Source organism: Barbatula barbatula (genome assembly GCF_947034865.1).
Source record: "Barbatula barbatula genome assembly, chromosome: 24".
NCBI lineage: Eukaryota > Metazoa > Chordata > Actinopteri > Cypriniformes > Nemacheilidae > Barbatula > Barbatula barbatula.
In genome coordinates, this window is record NC_136787.1 from 5,682,019 (window position 1) to 5,698,662 (window position 16,644).

Sequence of the window (16,644 nt, forward strand, 5' to 3'; positions counted from 1 at the left end):
CATATTTATTCAGGCTTTACTCAGATTTGAAGCATCGTATTAAAATGCCAATGTCCTGCTTTTTCCTTTAATTGTAGATTATTGGAAATACAAACTTTGTCTTTCAGCCAAGACACAATGTTCCAACAATAATGTTTTTTCATAACTTGTAAAAAGAATTTGTAAATGTATCTTTATGTTATTAATAGGGAATATTTATATTTGAAACCCTATTGGTCAAGAAGACACACATAACCGTATTAGCATGTTTTGTCAGTTTTAGCAGTTGCTTTCTGGGAATAACATACAGGCTGACCAATCAGTATCAAGTATTCCAGTTAGCATAGCATTATACACAAAAACCTTGTGACAAATGTGACAAACTTACAATGTGACAATTTTCAGTCAGTGCTATCAGTAGATAAAAAAGTGCTGTTAGCGATAAGCTAATTCTGTAGCATGTGCTGTGCATCTTTCTCTCCTTGTTTTTTTCTCTCTGGCCGGTTTTTTTCATCCCTGTAGGGCCTCTGGTCCATCACACGCTGCGAGAGAAATGGCTTACATTCATATTCCTTTGAAGCTGACCCAGCCAGGGGCGGACATAAGTAAGGCACCCGCTTAAATAAAACAGCGGATCAACTTGGGCCTCGCCAGTTGTCCGACATAATGCACATGAGCACAACGATAAATAGGTCCAATGGGTGAATGGTAACGGAGATGGACAGTTCATGATCCTCCTCCATTCTTTCTCCTGAGCCAGTGTACAAGTGAAGACAATGACTCCGAAATCTCAGTTAAAACCGCCTCTCTAACCCAAATCAACAAAAACGTACCGAAAGCTGTGTGCATGAGCAAACACCTGATTCTCATTATCTGATGTAATGAGAGAGCACCAGGACCACAGAGCAGGGCCGAGTGCCACACCCAGATCCATTCTCTTCCATAATCTATCAGGAGTCATTTTCCCACTGCTTGGGATGCCAGGCTGGCATTTCATAACCAAATGTTTGCATAACACCAAACGAAATTTGGAATGGAAAGAACATTTAAGGCTGAAGTGTGTAATTTTCAGCACCATTTGTGCCACATGGAATCTGGTTTTGGGTTTCTGATTCAATGATCTGGTTACAGTGGTTAAAGGGAATGTTCACCCCAAAATGAAAATTCTTTCATCATTTATTTACCCTCATGTCATTCCAAATCTGTTCTGCAGAACACAAAATAAGATATTTTGAAAAACTTTAGTAACATTGGACTCCGTTGACTTCCATTGTGTGGACACAAAACCACTGAGACATTTCCAAAAATATCTTATTTTGCGTTCCACAGAATAAACAATCATGTACAGGTTTTAACTGACACGAGGGTGAATAAATGATGACGGCAGCTTTATTTTACAGTGAATTATCCCTTCTCTGGAAAAGATTACCAGTGAATTTAATCAATCATGTACAATCATGTTGTTGGTTCAAAAGATTTATGCCAAGTTTGGTGGTTACTTTTGTCATTTTAAAGCTTGACAGCTCTATATGAAAACAAATGGCTAGGAAAATCTTCCACCGAAGAAATCATTCCTTTTTCTGATGTACTGTTTCTTCAAGCTGGAAGAAAGTATGATACATTTCAGTTTGAATTCTTTCTGTTGTGCCGGACGGACTCACCCCTTTTTCAATGCTGTTGGTCTGACACAAGGTACCTTCTGCCGCTGGGATACTGTTGGTGACACAGCGATTACTTTTGCTAAGGCACCAGAGCTCTCTACACACTTCCTAGGAAAGAAGGCAAAAGCAAGTTGATCAGGATATATCAATTTCCAATTGATACCAAAGAAACATACAGTAATAACGTCTTAAGAGACAGTACACAGTAACAGTAATCATTGAAAGCGTATATAGCACAAAGGATCCAAAAATCGTATACATTTTAAAATCTCTCAGTTGCAGATAATACCTTTTTACGTTTGGTCTATTTTTTGGGATAAAACTGTCAAGATATATTACAACTGTGTTAGAATTAACAGATGAACTTTGGGTACAAGAATGTATCAAAGATATGCTTTACACATGCCGTGAAGAATATAAGATCTGAAGATATAATTTGAGATCTGAAGATATAATGCTTTCCATACATTACAAGCGTAGCTTTGTAGATCATTGCATTAGATTTCCCTTTTAAGTGTCCTAGGTTTTTCTTAAAGCCTAAACTTCACAGGATTTACAGGACAGCAAAGTGCCCCAATGAAAAAGAGTTATTATCGGGAGCACCGCCGCTGACCCATAGTCGGTAAATAAAACTCAGCTGGCCAGTCCATCCAGATTAAATAAAGCGACAAACTGGCACTCTCAGGTTGCTGGAAGGCTGGTTTTAATAAGGTTTCCTGCTGGCTCAGTCTAAATCCCTGAGCTGGGAAGGTCAGAGGGGGGGATTGACCAACGGTTCTCTGACGTGCACTGACCGGTTTAAGCTGAGAGTGCTGGGTAGAGAAAACAATGGGCGAACTCCGCTAAAACCAAAATAATCACGGCTAACAAGTTGTTTTAACAACATCTACAATTCCTGGTTTTCTAAGATTTATAGGTCAATGGTCTGAAGAAAATATTATTAGGCCTATGCCAACAAGAGATGCTTTTTAAGACTGCTATTCTGCTAATATTGAATAAAAGGAATAAAGAAAAACTTGAGCAGGGATTTTCACCTACTTGTCTTTTAGGGCCAGATTCCAAAAGTATAAATAGGGTGCGGGCCAGTTTTTGACCATATCCTCATATCTTCTGTTATTTTCTATTTCTGTTATTTATTGCAGTTTCTTTTATACAGTTTTTGTTGCTTTTACTTATAGGTCATACATTAAATCACGCACATAAATATTGCATCCAGTATTTGGTTTTTATAGATGTTTTTTCAAGAAGATTTTTGTGAAGATATTTGGCTGAATCAATGAAAGCCAAATCAATATAAGTCAAAAATGCTAATACATTCAGCACAAAAGTAATCCCTGCCCCTTGCAAAATTAAACTGGCGTCTTATAAAGCGAATCAATTGGTCTGTGCAAGATCTGAACACTAATATGCTATTATCGCATCTTCTGGTGCATTCCAATCGCATTCATGTGCCCCACGCATTTAGAAGGGCAGATCCTTAGAAGTGCAAGTTCTTGATGGAGATAAACTTCTGTTTTTGTAAATATAGCGGTATTTTCATACACAATGAATGCAGTAATAAAAACAACACAGTTTTCTCTTATCTGTACCCTTGCTGCAGTTAGTTTCTAGGGCACAAGACGCGTTTGAAACGCGACCTATCGCGTGCACAAACCACCTGCCTGTGGCTGTGGATTGCAGAGTATAACGTTGTAGGTAACTTTAAGTTTCTTGGACAGACCGATCAAATCGCTTTATTAGATGTTAATTTATCATTATGAGCGGCGGGAAATAGTTTCATATTGAATGTAGCAGCACTTTGGACTTTCCAAGATGTGGCGTCTCAGGACGTGCATTTGAAGGGGTCACGTGACGCAAATACGTGTTATAAGTTGCCCATGTGTGTATTAGACACGCAATATTACAAAAATGTAAGTGTCGGAACAAAAGATGAATTCTATCGAAAGCGAATGCTCACCCAGACCTGCCTGAAATGCCTCGTGTAAACACACCCCCACAAATCTACGTCAGTTCATGGTATGATTTGACTAAGACCGCCCAAATGTAAGTAAGGTGGACATACCTGTCAGTTCAAATTCCATTTGGAACCTGACGTTCCAAATACGGTAAGAGGCGTTAGATTTCTTTCACATGCTTGCAGTATTCGACCCTGCACTGGTATATACGCACTGGTTAACTGGCCAATCATTGCATACCTCGCTTTTCAGAGCGATGAGCTCCATGTCATATGACTCATTTTAAGTACACAGTTCTTAAAGTCTATCCATTTATTTAAAATGTTAAGGTGGGCCAGGTAAAGATGATTTGGCCTGCGGGCCGCAAGTTGACTGGCCCTGAACTAGAGTGTTGCCAGGGAGTTGCTATGCAGTTGCTATGGTGTTCTGGGTGGTTGCCAGGGTCATGATACAGTAAAAGGTGCTTAGTGGTTGCTTTTTTAAGTAAAAAAAAACACCCCGTTCAAGACTGGATAGTCCATAGATATGGCAATGGCGTCTTTTTTAATGCCTATGTATCATTCATGTCTGAAGTGCAAGCTGTGTATAACAAATGACAAGTTTACTACTTTGGGGGGAGAGAAATAAAGTATAAGCAATAAGAGCAAGTCTATACTTTTCAGCTACGTATGAGCTTTCAGCCAAAAGCAATATTCATAATAGGAGGAAAGGAGAAGTTCGCCCAAAAATGTGCCTTATTTACTCTGCCTCTTAACGATTTTAAACCTGTATGACTTTCTTTCTTCTGCAAAACACAAAAGAAGACATTTTGAAGATTGTTGGTAACCAAAGAACGTTGGTCCCCGTTGACTTCTTGTGTATGGACACAAAACCAATGCAAGTCAATGGAGACCAGTGGCTTTAGTTTACCAAGATTCTTCAATTCGTTGTGTTCTGCAGAACAAAAAAGTCATACAGGTTTAAAATGACAATAGGGTGAGTAAATGATGACAGAATTTTCATTTTGGTGTGAACTATCCCTTTAACTTGTCCAGAAACAACCTACATTTAAGTACAAGCAGCAACATTGCGTGTTTTTATCCAATTTAAACATGGTTAGGGATCCATATTTTCACAAATACTCTGTAACTCGAGTCAGTCCTTGAGACTGTAAAAAAAGTGTGGAAAAACCGTTTCCTTGTTCTTTCCTGATAATGTCCCAATAAATATCTGTAATTAACTTCTAAATTCAAGAGTGGTTTTACAAACAACAGGATCAAGTCTAAAGCCCTCCACATCCTTTCCAGTAACTAAATCTAAACATCATTACATCTAAATGGGAAGCTCTAAAGCAAAGAGTATAATATTGTTTTAGAAATAGATTTCCACCCCTTTAATCTTGAAGACCCCCAGGGTCATAGCTTTTTCATGAGGAATGAGGGTAAAATCCCACTTCACAGTTTAGGATTTATGTGACAGCATTCTGGTGGCCATCGAAGTGGTCTTACTCCTTATTAGGTCTCTTAGATATTAATATATATTTTTAGATTTCAAATTGTTCGTCTTGCGTTTATTTCTCGTTTTTTTTCCAAACCAAATTTAAACCTCTGTTCATTTGGTGTGGTCATAATTCTCCGTAGGCATGTCTTAAACAGACAGCGAAACAGTAAGATTGTCAGAATCCGCTTAACACTACACGCTGTATTCAATTCTAGCCAAGGGAATGTGAGACTTTCTTTACATGTCCGTCTTCCATTCGGATCTATACCACAGTCATGAGCTTATGAGAGAAATTACAGGGTTCTCTTTTGGGCCTGTCGGATATATCTCTCAATGAAACAAAAGAAGCCTGTAATCTCGGGTAATTTAATTCTTTTCTGGTGCAGAAAGCGAAGCCACACATTTGTACTAAGCGGAGCGCCGTCTCTTATTGTTTATTAATTTTCCTGGCTTCATTCAAGGGCCGTGTCAGGTTATTTGGTTACGTTTGTTTTTTGGGGGGGGAATATCATTATCGTTTCCAAAATGTCTGGGGATTCGGCGGGTGAAAGAACAAACCTCAAGGCTTAGTCTGCTGGACAAAGCTCATCTCAGGTGCCCATGACACAATGATCTGTAATAACAGCATCATTTACAACACAACTTGTTGCACTGTATAGGGAACGCCAAATCTTCACCACAATCAGAGGAAGTGTTATGACAAGGTAAACTCAATATATATATATATATATATATATATGTCCATTGAGACTGAACTGCAGGTTTTTTTGCACATAGCTCCAAATTACAAGGTTCTGCTGTTCTAATATTTCCTCCAGAACAAATCATGTTTGAACTCTTTGGAGATAAAAAATAAGTACTCGACCTTCAGCTTCACATCTCCTCAGCGGTCTTACTTTCCAAGTCCAAACCAGCTTCTGAATCATCCAATGTTATTAAATCATGTCCCTGACTTCCGCTCAAATGTTGACATAAAATACAATTATTGAGCTATAACGTTAGTCGGGGTAGCGTAGGTCTTGGTGTCATGTAAAAATCTGCAAAGGTTTGACACATTGTTGAGCTCTGTTCTGAAGCTCTAGAGGAGACACATTTCTTAAACCCCTTATGGTTTTTTTTGTTCTATTTAAGTATCTTTACAGGTGTATTACAGCTTTTAAAGCAATTGTTTAAAAGCTGCCCATGCAACCAAAGTCCATTCACAGCCAATCCCCCAACATGTTGATATTTAAAACACAGCTCTGTTGAGCGAGATTTTTGCCCAATGAGATTTCCAACTCCTATTTATTGTAACTGCGTGTAAAACAAAAAGTGTATTCTTCTAAGAAAAGCTCTTCTTACTATTAAAAATGAATAAATACAATACTCATCTCTTCCTACAGGTATGGCCAAGCACTTGGTCACCTGGTACTTCTTGAACTATTTCTGCCTCCTGAAGAGGAATCGCTTTAATGTGTCCTCAGTTTATAAAGTCGCTTTGGATTAAAGCGTCTGCTCAATTCTTAAATGTGAATGTTCTACAAAAATTGTCTATTGGTATTCGACAGAAGAAACATATTGAGGTTTGGTACGAGTTAGAAAATAACTGGCGACACTGTTTTGAGTTTCTTTGATAATTTGATAATTCTGGGGCAATTCCATGCAAATGTCAACATTACCATTTATTAATATTAATTCATGTTAATTTCAGTATTTACTAATACATTATTAAAATCAAACGTTGTCAAAGTTAACATTAGTTAATGCACAATGAACATGAATAACTGTATTGACATGAACTTACATTGACAAGTATTACGTAACGCTGAAAAACTAAATTCTTCGTTGTTGGCTAATGTTTGCTAATGCACCTTATTGTAAAGTGTTACCATTATTGTTTCTAGTCGTTATATTTCAAACCAAAGAAATCCTACAAAGTCGCCTCGACATGCGTCCTTTTTAGTCACTTTTTCCCGTTACACACAAAGTAAAGATGTGTGATCGGTGACGTCACGTGCAAGCACTGCAGCCAAACGTCAAAATAAAAGAAACCGTGTGATACATAGACATCTAGTGAACAAAATATTAACATCTAAATTCTAAATATTGGAGAGACAAGTTTAGCCAAGTAACGGGTCTTCTCGGTTTCTTTTGCTTGTTATCAAAAATAATCTACAGGGGCTCTGTTGTTTGTGAATGTGTACCGAAAGTAAAGGAGACTCCACGAACACGCGCATGCGCAGTAATGTTTGTGTATGTGGTCACTTTGAAACCGCCTATATAAACTCAAACTTTTATTCTCTCTTTTGACGTTGTTTGACAGCCTTAAAAATAATACTTAGTTAAAAGTCTTAAGTGGACTGTCAAAGAAAAGTATAACCAAAAGTCAATGATGCTTGATAGTAGAGTATGTAACAGCTTTCTTACCCCATACTTGCACTGACGGGAGGAGGCACCATACTGAAAACGACACTGTTCGTCTGCATCGTACACCTGCCCTGGAGCCACCGTAGGGTACAGGAAGTCTCGTTTCAGAGGTTCATTGTCCAGACACGTTCCCCGACCTGAGCTGTCAAAAAAACAAACCTTCAATGGGATTGGCTTCTCAATTCCGGGCTTTCCCTTCTGTCCACATGTTCAAAAAATTCACATGAAGACAAAAGATCCCATGAACACAAGTAGGAAGCATCATTTTTTTCCATGAATGGAAATCAGAGAACCAGGAACGCTGCAAAATACAGAAAGCAAGACGAGGGATGAATCATGAATGACAAACAGCAACTGTAACACAGAGATTTGGACTTATATGGTACTCTGGTGCGCATATGGAATCATTTGAAGAGCCAATAAAATGACGAAAGGGATTAAAGCAGCGTAAAAAGGTACGGTGGGTCACACGTCCGGTCAAGTGTTATGTTTAGTCTGTTTAGTCAGATAGAAATATGAAGTCTCCTGAGAAACCCTCAAAAAAGGCCACGGCCTGTGAAAGACTCAAACAAAGTACAAGAATGAAGCCAAAGACACCAGGCAGTACATATTCTGTTGGACTGGGTTTATTCTAGGTTCAGAAGTTCTTATTTATTCTCAGCGTTCCTGTTACGGATGCATTTCCCCTCTCCTGGCGAGCCGGCGTTGGCGAGAGATACGTCCGCACAGCTAATTATTATCCCGCTTGCTTTTCTTGCGGCACGCCAAGGAATACGCTTCCCTCTGAGGAAGCAGTGGGCTCGCTAACAACATAAACGCTAACATTTCATACTGCAGGAGAGCGGGCGGCTCTATTCTAACATCTGGCACCGCATTTGTATGATTCCTATGTTTCTGTAAAACGCAAAAGAAGAAAAGTGTCTCAGTGGTTTTGTGTCCAAACAATGGAAGTCAATGGGGGGGTCAATGTTGTTTAGTTACCAACATTCTTCAAAATATATTTTTTTGTGTTCTGCAAAAGAAGGAAAGTCATACAGGGTTTCAAATATGACGTGAGGGTGAATACAACGATTTAATTAAACACTGTAAAATACGGGATAAGAGCACAGGCTTTTGAGTTGGCAAACCCCTATGGTGGAAAACATATCTAAACATAGTTCAAGAAAAAACTCATCGTATGTATCTGGTTTCCGTTGCGCTAGAGGAAGTATTAGCTGAAAAAGGAATCTCTTGCTTCCCACTGCTATATTGGAAGTCTAATCTAATTAAAAACTAAACCAAATACATTGGAAAGGAAAGAAACATATGAGCTCTTGCCTGGGGGGTAACCAATGTTGTATTTGGTTTCATCCGTTCAATTATCTATTTTTTCCCATGTTGTTTGGTGGAATAATCCTCTCACCGGGGAGCAAGACAAGTCTGAATATGTCTCCTTGTATTCCAATATACAAACAAAGACTTTACTGTTTATTTCTTTAGAGAAATGCAGAAATGATCACAAACGGGCATGTTTATTTGACGTTTCAATGACACTTCCTCGGGTTAACTCATTACAGCGAGCAGATATCCCAGCAAAATGAGAAGTTTGCGAGAAATTATTAACATTGAGCACAAAAACAGTTGAAAAGTTGAAATTGTCTAAATGTCTATAATGTTATCCATTGATTATTCATTTATTTATTTTATTATAAAATTTTTACTCAATATTTTGTAATATTATTCATATTAATAATAATATTATTACAATTATTTACTAAATGTCTATAGTGTTGTTGTTATCCATTGATTCTTAATGTGTTTATTTTATTTTATCTTTACTAACTATATTGAAATATTAATATACAAATTTTTTATAATGTGTTGTTAACCCTTGAGTTTATATGGGAACTCTGTAGATACATAATACATTTATTTACTTATCAACCAAATAATTTGGCCAGTCTGATTTATCAATCTAGGAATAACAAAGCTTATTAAAAAAATGATTTAACGAAAAGTCCATGTTCACCAGCAAGTGAACTAAAACAAGTCTGACTCTTCAGCCAGAGCTGTTCACTGGCGTGGAAAGATCTATCCACACGTCCAAAATCTGCGAGATGGGGGATGTTGTAGTAACAGGCTAGCATTATCATCGCAGGGCCGTTTTACTGCCAAAGATTACATCAAGCTGAGATTTTCGAAGGTTCATTATTGATGAATTGCTCTGCTCTAGGCAAATCCAAAAAAGGAAGGTTAGTATTCAACCTCAATCTGAAATGGTCACAGATGACACGGTGTGATTATACAACAGGGAGTTCATCCCGAATCAACAGAGTAGTGTTCCTTTGTGTTTGTGTGGGAAGTTGGCACATGATGATACGGCGTCTGATGCCAGCGATAGCTGTGATGTTAATCTTCTTCCATGAGGTCATTCACCAGGAAAACGTTTCGACGGCCATGGCAACCGCTATTCTTTCCTTTCGCCTTACGTTAGGCTAACACTTACAGACTAGCCCGGTACTGTTCGATGGTCTTGTTTCGCCGTGAACAGACTGGTAAGTTCTAATCATGAATGTGAATGAATTTGTTAGGTGGCATTATACTGTGTTGAAAATAGAATCATTAAAGCAAGATCGTGCCATAATTATTGTCACACCTTAACTTGAGACAATATATGTTTTTGTAAAATATCACAAATATCTGACAGATATCGATGAAATAGATTTCATAAAATATTGTTTGTTTTGTGACAGTTTTAGATTAAAATAAAAGTATGATCAATTGCTCATCCAATCACCATATTTAGCAGTTGTCGGTTAGTTCTCCGCATAAGAACAATATATTTAACTTGAGATGTTTTTTCCAACATTAAAATAATGTAAACTAAATGTTTAGTGGGCTGAACCATACACAACAAGACAACACATTAAACGCCCTCGTTTCCATTCATCAAATCCCTTGCTATGGTGTATAATATTATTTGGTTAGTAAAGGCGAAAGAGTTAAAAAAACACAAATAATGGTGATTCTTCAGACGCTCTTTCCACTTACTCCAGAAAGCTGGTGATATAGTCTTTGCTGCAGGCCGACCAGGAGAAGGGGTTGGTGTTGGCTGTGATGTGGGCCGCCATCAGCTTGGCTGTTTCATGACCTTTAGTTCCGCAGGAGTTCCCGATCCCGTCGTGGTTCATTCCAAAACTGGCAGACAAATGGCAGAACGTGAGCTTCAATCACACATTTAGCAAATAAGATCTGCCAACTCGCACGCAAGCGACAAACATGCTTTTTCACGCCAGTGACGTTAGGTTTAAGGGGCGGGGTTAGGGGAGGAGCTTCAGTACGGCATTTTTCAATTAATCGTACGTTTTTTGTACGATTCACATCGTGTGAATTGATACGAATTAGCCACCTCGTAAAATAGTTACGAATTCACGTGAGCTCAGGCTGGAGGTTTAGAAAGAAGGTGTTTCTTTAACTATGGCCACTTTTGGGCCAGTGGACTTTATTCTCTCATAAAATTGTTCTCACCCTCACCATATTGTGCTTTTTTGTTGTTGTTGTATAATGCGTCGTTAAAGTATTATCATTAAGAAATTTGTATCAATTTGATTTGAGATATCATTCATCATGTGGTGGAAATTACAACAGTGGACGTAAAAGTGCCCGGAGAAACAGCAGGGGCAGAAGATGTCTCTTTCAGCCGAGCTGCGGAGCTGTGAGAAGGAGAAGCTCTTTCAGGTTTGGTAACAGCTGTGTAAAGAGGACAACAGGTCAAAGGCCAGAGGCAGTCTGGAGCTCTTTCGAAACGAGAAAGTTCTAATCACCACCCTGATCCTGACCTGTCAATCCATAATGACACGTCTGAACAGACCTCAATCGGAGAGTCATCTCCTAATGAACCTGGCCTTCTATTTCTCTTCCTCAAAACCGCTTTTATCTGCTCACAGGCCATTGGTCTACAAGACTGCCGGAGCATTTAGCGCATTCCTTGCCGGCAACTCCACAAATACATCACTCGAGCCGTGCAATTTCTGTTCCCTTCGCATATCTGTCTGGACACTGCATGAAAAACTTGTATCGCGTTACGCCTGATCCTCAAAGCTTACTACTTTGCCGGGGTCCGAAATCAGCCTTTAATGCATAAAACACCCCCCCACCAAATCACACAATTCCTCTGTGTTTTTTTAAGACGCGCATTAATGACATTTCACTCGGCTCTCAATATAAATCAGCACGGGAGAAACCTGCAGCGCTTTCTCTATGCTTCCCCACGAGACATATCGGCTATTTTTACAACCGCAGCGTAACAGAAGCAGACTTGAGACGTAATAGAGGAAACCTCGCATAACTTAACCGAACGGCTACGCAGACCAATAGATCACGGTTATTATTCTTCAGGATAGCTTTTCATTTGTACAGAGTGTCATTCAGGTTGAGTCGCGTGTATGGGAGGTCAATGGTGTGCATCGTATATACCCTTCAGGAACATGTGAGCGATTCTTTAATAAGGCAACTTTTTGTTTGTTTATAAAGGATAGATTTGATAGTTTTTGTAGAATGTTTCTTTTTATTTTCGAAGGTAACGTATAATATGGACATCGTTCTCCATCCAGATTTCAAAGAAATTTTATTTAAAAAACACTATGGAGACGTTCTGGAGCTTGTCCATACAAACGTCACTGGTGGTCTCTTACAGGCCGGAGTCAGCAAGTTTACCGTGTCTATATGACTCAGGTCCATCCGTCAGTGTATGGTAGCATTTAAACAACACTGTTTTTGACAAAAGAAAATGGAATTTTCGCGTTTATTTACACAACAGCTGCATTTTAGGGCCTTAAACACAAACTTTTAAAATTGGGTTTAAAAAAGTGATACCTTTTTTGTATTTGCCAAATTTCAAAAGATGTCATGGATATTGTTTAAATCCCAAACCTATAGTAGCAATGCCTCTACTAAGTTGGCTACAGTTCGGCCTCCAATTGTAAAGTATCATGCACACGCAAAGGCAGAAAGAGACAGATACCTGTACTGTATACTTACTTGTGTCCGATCTCATGAGCAATAGTGAAGGCAGAACCGAGGCCTATATCTTCATTTATACTGCAGCTCCTCTCAGGCTCACACATCCCCGCTACGGACGCCAAACCTGGCCACACACACACACACACACACACACATGCAAGATCAGGTCAAGGTGTAGTACTCTTCAGTTTGAGTCACCATTTCAAAATGATACTTTTCACAAAAACAACTAAAGTCTAAAGAAAAGTTTTGTCTTAAATCATTATGGGGACGTCAGTATTGCCGGCTAGACGATGAAATAAAAGACAACTTGTAACTGGAAAATGTCTAGACAAGGGGGTTAGATTTATAAATTCTACCTCTGGTAACAGGGGACCACCTACTAATGCAAGCCAGAGCTCCGGTTCAAGAAAACATCTCACTTTGTACCCCTAAATATATAGTTGTTTTCGTTCTTCAAGCTTTCAAAGTTGCAAAAAGGAAGACGGAATCATGAATAAAGGGTCCAGGTTTTCTTTTAGTTAAGAATTTGTAGCGTGTAAGAACAAGAGAGACATAAATTTACTAGAGACAGTATCGACAGTAGTTTTTTTTAAAATACTCGTGTTTTTGATCTATTTTTACGTTAGATTCTCTGAATTGTTTGTATTTATTTTCCATTCATACACTATTTCCTTTATTTATAATAATGACCTCGGTGGCAACACTGGCCCAGAGCATAATTCAACCAAAAAATGAGACGAAAAATTAAGCATATTTTACAGTCAGTCGTTTTGAATATCCCCAAAAATCTATTTTTCATTTTTAGGGTGGGGGGGTGAAAAATGACTCATTTCTTTGTGAAGACAGAAAGGGAAGGATTGAGTGTTCAGTCTGACTGAAGGTGAGTTCAACCAGCTGCTTCTGTTGGGGAAGGGGGGGGGGGGTCTCTTAAAGCTATGAAGTGGAGAAAAAAAGCTTTTCCAAAATCCAGGTGTTTCTGGGTTCTTTGTTTCGCCTGTGTCCAGCCTGGGAGAGAGAAGCAATTCTCACCAGATAACATCTGTTGGTGTGTGGTGGGGGCACAACACAAAACCCTTGAGCTAAATGCTTCCACTACCACCCTAGATCTGAAGCCTGTTCTGTGCTCTGCATGGATCAAATTTTGGATTACTTTTGCAAACGGTGAACATAAGCCCCTGTGAGTCCTTAGTTCAGCAATAAACCCTGAAAGTGGTCTACAAGTGTCCTCCCGGTGGGCGTAATGTTATTAAAAATATGGACGAGTACAAAAATTCCAACTCTGATTTGTGATGACGCTGTTTGGGACTCCAACAAGGACCTTCTGGCTTCTTCATCTTCCATATCCAGAGGCCCCAAACAAGAACGGACACGCAAATCAACGGCTTATACGACACCAAACTAGAGTAAAAAACAATCTGACTCGAAAGCTCATTGGTGGAGCTTGTTTTCCTATGTCGAGGGTCACGTCAGTATTATCCGCACTTCGCGATTACTCGGTGACCCTTCAGAGGGCAACACGCTGACCCGAGACCGCGTTGAACCCTCTGGGTTAGTGGGGGGTGTTGAGGTGGAGGTGGAGAAAGAGGAGGGGGGCAGCAAGGAAGCAGAGCAGATGCCAGGGCAATTAAAGGGACCCTGGGAATGTGACGAATGCGGTCAATCTGTCAAACCACCCCTGGAGTCACAATATTACTTCTAAGATATACGGTTCAGCCCTGGAGGGGGCTGGCTCAGATAAGATGAGGCTTTGACACTCCCTGCAGTCTATTTAGGGGGGATATACTCTCAATTTCTTTTTCCTCTGTTGACTTTCTTAAAGGGCCAGTGCACCACAAATTCAGAGTCAGTCAATATTTAGTCAGCCTCATGTTAAGGTAGGACTTTCTTCCGTGGAGCATTTTTCTGTATATTAAAACAATTACAATAAGAGACGTAAAGCTCCAAAAGCAAAATAAAAGTATTTAATACTAGTCTAAAAGTGAAGCCCTGAAGCCATATTATAGTTTGCTTGAGGAAAACAGTGAAATAAAAGTTATTCAATGATATGCAAACACCTGAGACCAGATCATTGAATGAGTAAGTTGAACTCAAGATTTGGATTTGTGTCAATCGAATGCCAGTCTGATTTATGAACTGGCTGCAGTGCAGTCATTGGTTCTAGAGGATTTACAATATATAAATACTTCTGTTCTTCAAAATGTTAAACATCATGTAAGCTTTCCCAAAATATTATAAAGTCTTCTCTCACATACCGTGTTATAGATTTTAAAAGATTTACTTTTATATTCTGCAATATATGATATAGTCTTCTACTTTTATATTCCCTGTTATATATTGTGTAGTCTTCTTCTCTTATACACAATGTTATATATTGTGTAGTCTTCTTCTCTTATATACTCTGTTATATATTGTGTAGTCTTCTTCTCTTATATACTCTGTTATATATTGTGCAGTCTTCTTCTCTTATATACTCTGTTATATATTGAGTAGTCTTCTTCTCTTATATACTCTGTTATATATTGTGTAGTCTTCTTCTCTTATACACTCTGTTATATATTGTGTAGTCTTCTTCTCTTATATACTCTGTTATATATTGTATAGTCTTCTTCTCTTATATACTCTGTTACATATTGAGTAGTCTTCTTCTCTTATATACTCTGTTATATATTGTGCAGTCTTCTTCTCTTATATACTCTGTTATATATTGTATAGTCTTCTTCTCTTATATACTCTGTTACATATTGAGTAGTCTTCTTCTCTTATATACTCTGTTATATATTGTGCAGTCTTCTTCTCTTATATACTCTGTTATATATTGAGTAGTCTTCTTCTCTTATATACTCTGTTATATATTGTGTAGTCTTCTTCTCTTATACACTCTGTTATATATTGTGTAGTCTTCTACTTTTATATTCCCTGTTATATATTGTGTAGTCTTCTTCTCTTATACACAATGTTATATATTGTGTAGTCTTCTTCTCTTATCAAGTCAAGTCAGCTTTATTTATATAGCGCTTTTTACAATTTTCATTGTTACAAAGCAGCTGTACAAGAAAAAATGACTATAAGTAAAACATAAAAGGTTATGGAATTCAAAACACAGGTCAAATATCAGACACACAATAAATTCCTATATGCAGTGTTAATTAAATAAGACTACCAAATTCTAGCAGCCCCCCCGGCCAGGCAAAACAGTGCAAAACAGTATGCAAACGGTGGCGAGGAACCCAAAACTCCATTGGAGGAGAAAAAAAACCTCGGAGGGAAACCAGGCCTAACCAGGGGATTCCAGTTCCCCTCTGGCAAAAACTGCAGCCTCTGCACAAGCTCGACAGTGCTGCACAACAAGGCGAAAATAAAAAAAAAATTAGATTTAAAATTATCATTAATAATCTAATAGTGGCTGAAGTTTTGTAGGGACGTCACTTCCTTCGTCCAGCATTTGTCAGGTCTAGGAATGGATTGCGCCCTGCCCGCTCCGCTCTTGTAACCTTGGAACAATGAGACAAGACTGGCTGAGAGTAGAGTACTGTTCTGCACTCTTTGATGCAACAAATGCATCAGTTGTTATTGGAAGTGTCCCTGGTTCCGGTTGATCTAACTAGTGCAGCCTAGATCTTTGAAATACATATATTATGATAATCTAGTGTATGCAAGATTAAAAAGATGCGTCTTTAGTCTAGATTTAAACTGACAGAGTGTGTCCGCCTCCCGGACATTGCAGGGAAGACTGTTCCAAAGTTTAGGCGCTAGATAGGAAAAGGATCTGCCGCCTGCACTTGATTTTGAAATTCTAGGTATTACCAACTGACCTGACGCCTGAGAGCGTAGTGCGCGTGATGGACTATAATACGTAAGAAGTTCTCTCAAGTAGTGAGGAGCTAAACCATGCAAGGCTTTATAGGTAATAAGCAAGATTTTAAAATTTATGCGATACTTAATAGGTAACCAGTGCAAGGTTGACAGAACCGGGCTAATATGCTCATACTTTTTTGTACGTGTAAGAACTCGAGCTGCCGCATTTTGGACCAGTTGGAGTTTTTGTAATAGGCCTGCAGGGCAACCACCTAATAGTGCATTACAGTAATCTAGTCTTGATGTCATAAAGGCATGTATAAGCTTCTCCGCATCTGATGATGACAGCATATGACGTAATTTAG

The 16,644-nt window shown here is 38.7% G+C and overlaps 1 protein-coding gene across 1 annotated transcript in view; it reads right to left on the reverse strand.

Moving 5' to 3' along the window:
* Nucleotides 1–16,644, reverse strand: part of adamts6 (ADAM metallopeptidase with thrombospondin type 1 motif, 6) — a gene marked incomplete at its 5' end in the record, with an annotated part of 67,560 nt that overhangs the window by 34,059 nt on the left and 16,857 nt on the right. Inside the window, 4 exons of the mRNA XM_079448216.1 lie at nucleotides 1,641–1,748; nucleotides 7,481–7,622; nucleotides 10,511–10,657; nucleotides 12,500–12,605. Coding sequence (XP_079304342.1) covers nucleotides 1,641–1,748; nucleotides 7,481–7,622; nucleotides 10,511–10,657; nucleotides 12,500–12,605 — 503 coding nt within the window. The remainder of the gene's footprint in view (nucleotides 1–1,640; nucleotides 1,749–7,480; nucleotides 7,623–10,510; nucleotides 10,658–12,499; nucleotides 12,606–16,644) is intronic.